The following is a 13,188-nucleotide window of genomic DNA, read 5'->3' as shown; positions in this document are numbered from 1 at the left end:
TCAGGTGCATTAAGCCAATTTGAGCTGTTTTGAGTCCCTCAAAAGCAGACTAAAATCATGTTGAGCCACATTGACCCTCATCAAGCCAAAATAAGCTCGTTTGAGTTACCAGAGAACGACTGAAGTCATGTTGAGCCGCGTTATGTCAATTTGAGCTGTTTTGAGTCACTGAAGGTAGACTAAAATCAAGTTCAGGCGCGTTAAGCCAAATTTGAGCTGTTTTGAGTCACTGAAGGTAGAGTAAAAACCATGTTGAGCCGCGTTGAGCCAATTTGAGCTGTTTTGAGTCACTGAAGGTAGACTAAAAACAATCTTGAGCCGCGTTAAGCCGCGTTGACCCAATGTGAGCTGTTTTGAGCTACTTAAGGTTGACTAAAATCATGTTGAAGCGCGTTAAGCCAATTTGAGCTGCTTTGAGTCACTGAAGGTAGACTGAAAACCATATTGAGCCGCGTTGAGCTACATTGAGCCACGTTGAGACATATCAAGCTGATTTGAGTCCCCAAATGGCGCATAAAACTACCGCAATATATATACCAACCTTTAACGAGTCTGAGTTATTCTAAGTTATTTCGATATCTATACAATACAAAAAAGTTATTTAGGAAGACTTCAAAGTCAGCTAAAGCATCTTTGAGCCACTTGATCTGCTTAGAAATCCTCCAACATCAACTGAACCAGTCTTAAGTCGTTTTACACCAGCAGCGTAAACAAATTAGCCTCTTTTTAAGTTTTGTAGAACCTTCGAAAAGGTTGAATGTATCCACACAATCCTTTAATGTTAGCTCCGTAATAGACTTTGCATCGTTTAGAGTGCATTTGAGTCACAAAAACCCGGCAATTGCAGTAATGAGTAAATGAAAAGACTTACGGTAGATTTTGTAAACTCAAAAGTTACGCAGTTTGAAAACAAACCAAAAAAAAAAAAAAAACAGGTAAATAAGAACTTCAACCGCAAGCGAAACAATGTGGTAAGATAAAAAATACAAAACTCAGCTCTCTAAAAAATGCCAAAGCACTCATAAGGTATTGCTACAAACTTCAGTATATCTACTCATTCCCATGCCGCATAAAGTTTGCTATTCTGCCATAAAATTGTGTCATTATTTTGCCAGGTGAATGCGTTTTGTTGACAAATTCGTTGTGACACATCAATGTGGCAAAAGGTGACGCTGAAGCGAGGTCAGAGGCAGAAACCAGGTGAAAATGTTTTGCCAACGCAACTAAAAGAATTTCCTTTCTTCCACTGCACTCATTCACTCAAGGGTTACACAACAATTTGTGAGCTTGTATGTGTGAAAAACTTTTTGTACAATAAAATTTTCAGCTTGCCAAGAAAAGGTATTAAACAATAACAAAAATAACAATGAAAGTAGTGAAAATTGTGGAAAAAGGTATAAATGAAGGGAAAATTCTACTTTGTTCTACTACTACAAGTACTACTACGAATGGAGAGAGTGTAAGGGGCTGTGTGGGCGAGATTGTGTGTAGGCAAATAAATGAGTGTTACAAAATTAAGCCTACCCAGCTGTCCAACTCCCCTTTGAATTTCTTCATTTTGTAGGCATGCATTGCCCCTCGCGCATAGCAGTGAGAGTGCGAGTGAGAGTGAGAGTCTGGTAGTGAAATGGCGGTTGAAAGACAACAATTATGTGACAAAGCAAGGAGCCGACGACATTGTTTGTAACAGCAAAACTTTTTCAGCTCTTCGCTTGCCAACAAAGACAATTAAGCGACATTTGTTCTCGCATTAGCGGCATGAAAAACAAAAGCAACAAAGAACAATAAAAAAAGAAAAAAAATACCAATGAATGTGGCAACCAAAATGACAGCAAAAGCGGCAAAAGGTGTGACAGTTAATTTTTTTTCTCCCTCCTCCTTGTTTCTATTATGTAACAACAATAACAATAATATATGTGCACAAATGCTCGAATGCAATGCAAGCGAAAATGAAATGAGCATTTGAGCAGCTGAGAAGAGCACTACAGTCATGATTTTTTGTTGCTTTTCACAGCATTGTTGGCAAGTCCCGCTAGTGCCTTGGGAGTGTAAATAGGCAATTCAGTGTGTTCGTATGAATATACGGGGAAAGGCGGCAAGTGTTAGTGACATGATGCTGTAAAGCAATTCATTTTTGTGGCTTATCACTTTGGCTGATTGCGCCCTTCGAAGTGTAATTTATTCTTATTACTTTATAATTTTTACTCGCATTACAATTTAAATATACAGATGTAATTTTATTTTAGAAATATTGCGTGTGTTTAGCGCGTTTTGAGCCTTTATGAGTCTTACAGGTTCACTGGGGACTGGTTTTCTTAGGTCAACTGTCTACAAGTGCAGCTAAAAACGCTTTTAGTATAACATAAATTCTTTAAATGCTGAATATTTTATTAATTTTGAGCTTTGTGAGCCATTAGATGTCATTAGCATAGAGACAAAAAACTTTCAGTGCTGCTTTTATGATATTAGATATCTACAGTCAATTCCTAATAGGAAGTTTTAATTCGCCAAAAAATATTTGAAAGTTTGTTACTTCACTTTGAGCCAATTTGAGGATCTCTTAACGTTTATTACTGGGTAGCTTTAGAACAACCGTTTGAGGATGAGCTCATGTGAGAGGGCGAGACAGCCCAGGATATTTCGTTGTGCGCTGGATTTCGGACTCGCCTCGTAAAAATCCCCCCCCCCCCCCCCCCCCCCCACTGAAAAATAAAGCAAAGCCTCAGTTCGAACGAACTAAGGATTGTGATTTGAGGGCATGCGCCTGGAATGTCCGGTACCTTAATGGGAGAAAGTGCTTCTGGCCGACGGTTTGATGCTCTCGTAAGAGCAAAGGCTGGCATCACTGCCATTCAAGAGATGCAATAAACGGGGCAGGGCAAGAAGAGCATTGAACTCGCGCTCGTCTACAACAACCGCCATGTAAAGGAGCGCGAATTCGGTGTTGGATTTATAGTGGGAGAGAGACTTTGTCGTCAGGTACATACTTTCGTTCCCTACGGTGTACGAGCGAATCGCAATAATCCGCATCAAAGCCAGATTGTTCTACATCTCGCTCATTTGCGCCCACACCCCGATGAAAGAGAAGGACGATGCGACCAAAGATTTCTTCTATGAGCGCCTGGAACGTTCCTATTAGCGCTGTCCACGTCACGACATAAAAATTTTGCTTGGTGACTGTAATATCAGGGTGGGCAAGAAGGGAATTTTTGGTGCTACAGTCGGAAAATTAACGAACAGAGGCTGATCGACTTCGCCGGGGCCTGAAACATGGTAGTTTGCAGCACCAGATTCCAGCATAAAAAATACACCAAGCTACGTGGCTGCCTCCTGATCGAAAAACGCGAAGCCAGATCGATCGTGTTGCGATGGATGGAAGCACGCTTCTAGTGTTTTAGATGTACGTACAAACAGAGGACTCAACAACGACGCGGTGCAGCAAAAAACCATACATCCTACTACGCAAGGAATGTACCAGATCGGAAGGCTGCAATTGCAACAGACGGCCAAAAGATGCGCCAATCGACTTCTCTGCTCTCTGAGAGTACAGCCCACCAATCAGGCATGCAGGAGCATTTATCGTTCTTTACGTACCACCACCGCAGAAGAAATTGGACTTTGGCGAGTCCAAACATTGCGATCTGGCGTAACGCGAGCCGTGGGATTGCTGCCGGAAGTTGAAAAAGGAAGAGAGACGTATTATCCGAAAGAAGAAACGAGAGGCCGAAATACGTGAGTGCGAGGAGCGTAAGATGCTGGCCAACAGGAACAACGCCCAAAAAGTCTACCAGAAAAATCGACGGCTTACAGAAAATTTAAGACCGACACGTTTTCTTGTCAGAACAAAGACGGCGATCTGGTGACTCACATCAAGAACGCACTTAAATTATGGAAAGAATACTTTTTGTGCTTGTTAAATAGTTAAAGCTGCGCATGTCGCAGAGAATGTGAAGATCCCGATAGCCCAATCGTTAACGACGGAACTGGCGTTCCGCTACCCGAGCATGACAAGGTGAGAATAGCGATAACGCGGCTAAAGAACAACAAAGCCGCGTGCGCCGACGGGCTGCCGACTGAGCTATTCAAACAGGGCGGCTTCTGTGCAAAATGTGATCGGAAAGCATTCCTGCCGATTGGAATTTAAGTGAGCTCTACCCAATCCCTAAGAAGCGTGACTCCGAAAATTACCTAAATCTTTTCGAAAATTACCCAAATCATATTTTGCGTCAAATGGAGATCATCTCAGCATGCTTTGAGCAGTTTTGAGTCAAGCTAGGAGCAAATATGTAATCTTTGAACACTTGAAGCAATTTCATATATTTTGAAACATCACAATTTTAGAAATCAAGAAGTACAACGTGGTTTTAAGGACTACTTGAGCGACTTTGAGTCACACTAAGCGCAAGCTCCAGTGCTTTGAGAAGCTCTATGGAGCCGTAAAATACTTTTAAAGTACATTTTTAAGCATCTTCAATACCCATTGAGTTCCTTTTCCGCAATAAATAAAACAAAAATTCAGAAATCTCAATTTTCAGCTTAGTAAAGTCTGCCTCAAAGTGTTCGCTAAAAATAATGAAGACGCAGCTAATTAGGAAGGCTTAGATTCAACCCGCACCGTCACGCCAAACAATGATGATGATGATGAATGAAGGCGCTACCTCTCTCTCACCCAATAATAACTTTGTGTGCTTTGAAAATTAGTTAATTGATTTTTCTTCAATTTTTCGACCTAATCGATGACCGTTTCTTCACCTTTGTGCTCATTTTCATAGGCATAAAATTCATACAATTGTGTGTGTATGTGCCTGCTAGACCTAAAACGGCATCTGCCTCATTATTAATGAACACGTAGACTGTTCTATGAAATGTTCGCACTTGAGCAATTTTGCTCGCCGTCAATTGGCTCATGGCCAGAGAAATGAATTTTTCAAAACTATAATTGCGAGAATGTTTGTATATTAATTTTTTGGCTTCAATAAGTGTCGGCCTCCGCACACACGCGCCATACTTACAGGCCGCAGCAATGTATAGGAACGCACTAACACTCATGCATACGAGCACATGCATACATACATACATTTACATAGTGCCAGATTTTTTGAGAAACTTTGCTAATTTCCCACTCGTAGCAGCCACAAGCTTATTTTGTAGCACAGTTTTGCGTATTTTTAGCAAAAATTGCATAAACAATTTTTCACAGTTGTGGATTTCGCATTCTATTTACTGTTAATTTTGTATGTGAGTGCACACACACACACACAGAAATTTCATCAAATGCACGACGACGAAAAATATTATTATGAAACGCAATAAATTATGAAAATTCTATAGAGGCGTAAATTTTAAGTTGAATAAGAAAAAAATTGAATTTTCAGATTTCAGTATTTCCATTCTTCCCGTTTCATTCTCGTCCGATTTGAGTTTAACGGATTTGTGTCTTAAAAATAAACTTACGTATGCTCTTTTTGAAAATTTGTTTTTGCTTCTGTTATTTGTCCAATTTATTTACGAACACATACCTGCAATGAGAGGATAAATAAGTAGAATTTTCAATTAGTGAGATATATAATATTTGAAAGATAAAAAGCAAATTTTTCAATTAAAAAGATTTGCTTAAATTAATTACGTTGCAATAAAATTTAAATGTTGCATGCTGCGTACGAGCCGTTGGCTATGGCATTCATATAAAGTAAGAAAATTTGTACCTAATTGGCACTTGAGTGCATATTGAGCCACTTTGAGCGGCATTGAGCCAAAAGCAGATTAATTGTGTAGTCAATTAATTCCAAGGAAATACATTTTTTGTTTATTTTATGAGCACTCAAAATAATTAGTTTACCCAGAAGTTACTGATTTCGAAATGGATTTAGCACAAAGGCTTAGTTTTTGACACAGTGATAGCCATTAAGAAATAAGAGTAGAAGAAGCGCACGCGTCTGTTGGTGATCCTCTTCTTTGGTTATGCTAGTGACGAAATTCTGCAAAACTAAAGGATGCATGATGGATGGATGAAAAATATATAGTAATATAGAACATCTTCTTCAAGCTAATATGCTTGAGAAAAGCTCACCAGCTTTCCATCTTGATCCAGCATTTTATAGTATTTGGCACTCACAAATTTTATAGATCACTTAAAGATGCGTTCCAGACCAAAATCGAGGAGAGCTCACAAACCTCCCATCTTCATCCAGCAACTCTTTGTATATGGCACTCACAAATTTTATAGATCACTTGAAGATGTTTTCGAGACCAAAATAGAGAAAAGCCCACAAGCCTCCCATCTTCATCCAGCATTTTTTTAATATTTGGCACTCACAAACTTTATAGATCAATTGAAGATGCGTTCCAGACCAAAATCAAGGCATATAACATGGCTGTGAAGCTGAATCTTTAGAATTGTACTTTACAAAGCATCAAATTCAATTCAGAATAGTCAATTGTGTTTCAGCATACCACAAACTGTGTTTTAGAGTAGTCAAATGTTCGTCCGGAACTGTAAAATGTCCTTCAGAATACCGTGAAATGTGTTTCAGAATAGTAAATTTCACTTCAAAATAGTTAATTCTATTTTAGAAACCGTAAAATGTATTTTAGAATCTGTAAACTGTACTTCAGAAACTGTAAAATGTACTTCAGAATACTCTAAAATATGTTTCAGAATAATCAATTCCACTTCTGAAACTGTAGAATATGCTTTAAAATAGTTAAATGTATTTCAGAAACAGTAAACTGTATTTCAGAGTAGCCAAACGTTCTTCAGAAACAGTAAAATGTACTTAAAAATACAAAATTTGTATTATAGAATAGTCAATTGCACTTCTGAAACTAATAAAATGCACTTAAAAGTAGTAAATTGAATTGCAGAAACCGTAAACTGTTTTTCAGAGTAGTCAAACGTTCTTCAGAAACAGTAAAATGTACTTATAAATACAAAAAATGTATTACAGAATAGTCAATTGTTCTTCAAAAACTGCAAAATGTACTTCAAGGTAGCAAATTGTATTTCAGAAACTGTAAACTGTATTTCAGAGTAGTCAAACGTTCTTCAGAAACTGCAAAATGTATTTCAGGATACTGTAAACTGTGTTTCAGAGCAATCAATTACACATCGTTCATGTTGAAAAGTCTGGAACGAGTGGTGGAGAAACATATTCGAGTGGGGGTATTGCCGAGAAGTCCACTTAGTAGAAATCAACACGCTTACCAGAGTGGAAAATCATGTGAAACAGCCTTACACGATCTTGTTAGCAAGATTGAAGCCGGGCTGGAAGCTGACGAATACACAATGGGCGTGTTCATGGACATTGAGGGGGCTTTTGGTAATGCCACTTTCGGCTCGGTATATTCTTCTGCCGAACGACACGGAGTTAATCAAGCCATTATAAAATGGATATATTCCATGCTCTCTGAGAGGCTGTTAACTGCTGGTGGGAGCAGTGACGAACAAATCACAGTCAGGGCCAAGCAAGGATGTCCCCAAGGGGGTGTTCTTTCTCTCCGGCTGTGGTGCTTCGTCGTAGACTCTCTATTAGTGGATATGCAGGAACTCGGTTTTCACGTCCAAGCATATGCGGACGACGTCTATGCGCTAACATCGGATAAATCCTTAAGGAGGCTTTGCACGAAAGTGCAGAGGATTCTTGACAAAATCGATGACTGGTGCATGAGACAAGATCTTTCCGTTAATTCGAACAAAACAACCATAGTCTTGTTTACGAGAAAACGATATTGGATGGACTCAGTCTTCCAACACTGAAAGGTGTGACACTTGGTCTTTCCAACGAAGTTAAATATCTAGGAGTAATCTTGGATAAGAAGCTGACTTGGGAGACACACGTTTCACTGAATCGTGAATCGTGCGTTGAAGATTTTTCAGCAACGCCGTGGAGCCTTTGGCAAAACTTGGGGTCTGAAACCTGCTGTGGTCCTATGGATATACACAGCACTTATCAGACCAATCATCACTTACGCTTCTGTGGTCTGGTGGCGACGGAGCACGGTTAAGTCCACAATTCGGGAACTATACAGGCTGCAAAGAAGTGTATGTTTATGCATCACGGGTGCCATGAGTGCAACCTCTGGTGATGCCCTAAATGCTATGCTTGATTTGCTCCCCCTGGATCTTAAGATACAACAGGAAGCAATAAAAGCAATGTGTAGACTCCATAAATATGGTTTCTGGCTCGAAGACGGAACTTCGGAACTTTAAATTTGCTATCTAAGCAGTATCCACTGTTTTTGGCACCAAAAAACGACCTGATACCCATAGTTTCATTTGTAAGGAAATTTCAAGTCAGATTTGCGTGAGCAATGGAGCAATCCAGAATGCATGCAGAGAGGTTTGACGGATATTTTCTTTACCGATAGGTTCAAGAATGAAATAGGGCCTGGAGCCGGATCGTACTTAAACGATAGTAATAATTATCTCTATGCTTTGGGAGAAATGGCAACTGTTTTCCAAACAGAAGTTTTTGCCATCCTAAAAGTAGCCGAATGGATAATCGAGAGGAGATGGAGCGGGAAACAGATTGGAGTTTCCAGTGACAGTCAGGCTGCATTGAAAGTCCTGGAGAACGCGAAGCAAACCTCAAAGATTGTTCAAGAATGTAAGAAGAAGCTCAATTCTGTCGCAAGACAAAACACGTCTGTACTTATATGGGTTCCAGGACACTCCGGTGTTCAAGGAAACAAAATTGCCGACGAATTGGCCAACCGTGGATCAGCGGTGCCCCCACAGGGGCCAGAGCCAATAATCGGAATCAGTTCCGCAGGAATCATGAATTGGATCAGCGATTATACAGGCAATCTGTATAAAGAGCGATGGTCCGGACTAGAACGCTGCAGAACTGCAAAGTGTTTTGTGACAAAAACTGTCAAACTTTCTACTAAAACTTAGAAGGAAAGACGTTCGGTTGATGGTCGCCATCATTATAGGACACAACCCATGGGGTCAGCATATGACCCCCATTGGAATTATCGAGGACCCGGTATGCCTGTCATGCTTGGAGGAGGCGGATAGTATTGAGCACTTTCTCTGTGAGAGTTCTGCCTATGCTAGAGCACGGCTACGAGTATTGGGTTCCGATGTCATGAGAATGAGTAATATTCGTTCTGCCTCTATTCTTTCCTATCTCTTTCTCTGATACTTTTCTCCTTCCCTCCTTGACTATCTACCCCCTTTCCAGAGCTTTAAATACAATGGGCTCTTTAGCCTGAGTGTTTTAGGAGCCACCAAATCTCCTGGTGCTCCTTGGCTGGACCTTTTCAAATTTCTAATTTCAATCAATTAGGCTTCAAAGTAGTTAATTGCATTTCAGAAACCGTAAACTGTATTTCAGAAATAATTGATTAATTTTTTTTAATTATTATATACGTATTATTAAATTTAATTATTTAATTTAAATTATGTTGCAACAGTCGCATCTCATAACGAAAAAACAGCTGGATGAATGCCTCTGCTTCAGTTTACAGTTTCTAAAGTACATTTTACGCTTTCTAAAGAAAGAAGTGCAGAAAGTGAGCCTAACCACAAAGTTCCTGGAATTCTAAGAAAAATAGAAAAGGTTCTTTTCAGAGCCAAATTCCCTTCTAAACTCGTCTTTAACATTGAATCATTATTCACCAAATTTAATTAACCATATCTTTTTAATAAATATTAGAAAATTCTTGCCAACTAGCATACTTACATAAGTGTGTATGTAGTAATAAAAAAAAAATTAAAAAAAAAACAGGAGAAGGGAATCACTCACCCACACACATATATATGTGTACATAAATTGCTTCTTCAAACGTTCGGCTCCCAAAGTTCATCGCTCAGAACAGAGAGCTAAATGAAAGTCATGGCATGTGTAGGGGAATATGTACAGTACAAACTTAAGACCTTCCTGTATGAAGCCAAGTGAAGCTCTAAGGTGAAGAGCAGTATTTGTATAGGGAGGTGGGGCGGTACATGCATTTGCTGCTCCTTTCAGAAGATATCATGTTGTGTGCGTAATTGATGAAACGACGGCAGTGAAGTGATGTTATGTGCGTTGAAAAATGTTAACATGGTTTTTAATTAAATTCTTCGAAGTGCGCATTATTCTAAGCGTTTCACTGGCATCTGCAGCAGGAGCAATGGCAGAAGGTAGTCAGTGTTTTTCAAGTTATTAGGATACACTTGCATGTGCTTGTTTTACAAATCGACATACACATTTGTTGATGCACGTCTTTAGCTTCACATGTTAGTTGAAAATACAATTTTAAAGGCGTTGAATTTTTTGAAAAACAAAAAAAAAATACTAAAAACTAATGATTTCTTTAGCATTCCATTTTTTCTCCTTTTGCTGAGTGCAGCTGCCTCTGTGTGTTTGCTTTGTTCAGTATTTGAAGTATTATGTTTTCTCTTATTTTGAGCCATTTTGAGCTACAGCTTAATACGGAGTTATTTTTTCGGACGTCTTTTTGTGAAATTTTTCAAATGTGATGTTGCTCCTTGAGTTTATTTAGCTGATATTTGTTTAATTTTTGTGTCTTCAAACTTAGTTTTCGCTTATTTTAAGCCATTTTGAGCGGAAGTTTAATATGGAATTATTTTTTCGGACAACTTTTCACACAATTATTGAAATGTGACGTGACTCAACGGCTTTATCTTGTTAAGTTCTTGAAGTTTTGAACTTTTTAATTTGCTTTTTAGCTATCTCGAGGCATTTTGAGCTGAAGCTCAACAAATAATTTTTTTTCCCAAAACTTTTGCTCCAATTTTTGCAAATATCAACAATTGAATGTCGCTGTATGAGTTTACTTTCTTCAGTTTTTACTATTTTGCATCTCTAAGCTAGGTTTTGATATATTTTGAGCCATTTTGAGCGGAAGCTCAACAAGAAATTTTTTTTTGAGGAAAGCTTTTCTTACAATTTCTGCAAACGCCAAACGAGGTGGTGTAGCTGTGTGAGTTCACTTTGCTTAGTGCTTAAGGCTTTGGGAATTAAAACTAGGTTTCTACTTATTTTGAGCCGTTTTGAGCCATTTTGGAATTGTTTTGCAGATTTTGTTCAATTTCCTAGTGATTTTAGAGTCCAATTAAAAATCGGTAGAAGCTCTGAATTAGTGTAATTTAAATGTCTTAATTCTAGTATTTTTGCACTTAAATTGAATTTAGGCACGTTGAGCTTAAAATTCTGAGCCGATAGAGTAGTTCGAGCTTCTGCATATGTAGATAGTTTTTTAGTGCTATTTATAGGCATTCTCGTAGTTTTGTTTTTACTGAAGACGCTTCCTCTGAATGTAGCGTCGCAATTGCTTGAAATTTTTAGCATTTCATTTGTCTTTCGAGTTCTGCTGAGCCATTTTGAGCAATTTTGAGCCACTAGTAAAAATTAATTATAAATCTGAAATTATATCGGACAACTTATCGGCTATCCTATCAGCTTAAAATCTTACTTGAGCAATCATTTCTTACGATGTGCGGTCGCTACTTGCACCTACAAAATAAATTGAGGCATTTTGAGCAATTTTGAGCTATTAGCAATGTAAATAATCAACCTGCTGGTAAAGCATTCCAAAGTAATTTAAGTTACAAATACCGCCTCAAATTAAATCAAAAAAGAGCGTTAATTGGCTTAGGCTGCTCTGGGTAATTAACAAAAAAAAGGAAGAAATTAGGCATTCAGTTTAAAGGCAATATTGCGTCGTTTTGCGCCATTTTAAGAACTTTAAAGCAAATTTCAGCCAACGCGGGAATAATTCTTATATGCAGAAGTGCCAAAAGGTTGCCAAGTCTACAAATTTAGAACAAAATACAATACTGAATCATTTGGAGTGCGCGGATGTTGCTTTCGATACTTTATCAAAACTTCTAAAAAGGGGTTCCGAGTCATTTTGAAAAATTTATTGGGCACCTTTTTACAAACATTTCTTCTTCTTACCTCTTGCTTGTTACCTCTAGTAGCCACTACTTTTACCTAAAACCTTATTTTGAGCCATTTTGAGCCACTTTGAGCTCAGCCTAAGGGCTCCGCAAATATTTACAAGCTTTAATAAAAGTACAAATTTGAAATGTTGCCCTACTTAGTACCTTGTTTTATAAATATTTATTCTTCTTACCACCGGCTGCTATTTTTATGAAACTTTTTTACCACTGCTTTTACCTAAAACCTTATTTTGAGCCACTTTGAGCTCAGCCTAAGGGCTCCGCAAATATTTAAAAGCTTTAATAAAAGTACGAATTTGAAATGTTGCCCTACTTGGTACCTTGTTTTATAAAAAATTCTTCTTCTTACCCGCGGCTGCTATTTTTATGAAACTTTTTTACCACTGCTTTAACCTAAAACCTTCTTTTGAGGCACTTTGAGCTCAGCATAAGGATTCTGCAGTGAAGGCAAATATTCAAAAGCTTGTATAAAAGCACAAGTTACAAATTTCCCCTCTGCAAAGTCCCTCGATTTCAGAAATGTATCTGTTTTACTCGCAACTCGGCACTAATCTTCCGGCCAAGAAGCCAAAATCTGATATCAGTGCCTTGGTTGGCAGTCAATCAAACGCCGTTTATGCCCTACTCAATTTTCATTCAAGTATTTGTTTACGCTTTGTGGCACGCATTCATATGTATGTATGTTTGTTCGTATACACAAAAGTATGCCTACATACATACATATGCAGCCACTATCTTCTTTATCGCCTTATTTGCTTGAAATTTGAGCCACTTAATTTAATAATTTTCACATTCTATAAAGCAACAACCCTGAACAACTCGTGCATACACTTTTGAATACACAAACAAAGCAAACAAGCGTTTATTTACAAAACATAAATGTATTTGTGAGGGATGCTAGGCGTACATGCATGACCCTTATGTGGGTGTGCATGGAAGGGCCTCTGTATTGACTTTGTTTTTTATTTGCATGTCGCTTTGCAGCAGCTGTTGCCTCTTACATTCCTTTCGAATTCTCAACTCCTGTTTGTCCTTTAGCTTAGATGTCATCTACTATCATTTAATTGTTTTTTTTTTTTCATGGTCTCTTTAGATTTATTTTTTATGTATGCAAACATGAGTGAGTATGTGTGTGTGTGTGTGTGAATGCATGGAAGGCAAACACTTTAAAAACTCAAATATTTGCTTTATCAAGCATTTGTGTTTGCGATGCAAAGAATGAAATGCACAACGGCAATATAAAGGAAAAATGCAAACAATACAAAAGAAAGGGATTC

The 13,188-nt window shown here is 38.3% G+C and overlaps 1 protein-coding gene across 2 annotated transcripts in view; it reads right to left on the bottom strand.

Moving 5' to 3' along the window:
• Positions 1-5,464: 5,464 nt before the first annotated feature.
• The window catches only part of LOC128868434 (protein muscleblind-like), a 106,643-nt gene continuing 98,919 nt past the window's right edge, over positions 5,465-13,188 (bottom strand). For both annotated transcript variants that reach the window (XM_054110521.1, XM_054110520.1), the window contains one exon: positions 5,465-5,519. In XM_054110521.1, the coding sequence (XP_053966496.1) occupies positions 5,502-5,519 (18 nt within the window). In that variant the 3' untranslated portion in view covers positions 5,465-5,501. The remainder of the gene's footprint in view (positions 5,520-13,188) is intronic.

The sequence above is a fragment of the Anastrepha ludens genome, chromosome 6 (assembly GCF_028408465.1).
Source record: "Anastrepha ludens isolate Willacy chromosome 6, idAnaLude1.1, whole genome shotgun sequence".
Classification (NCBI taxonomy): Eukaryota; Metazoa; Arthropoda; class Insecta; order Diptera; family Tephritidae; genus Anastrepha; species Anastrepha ludens.
This window is presented reverse-complemented; position numbering and strand designations above follow the sequence as displayed.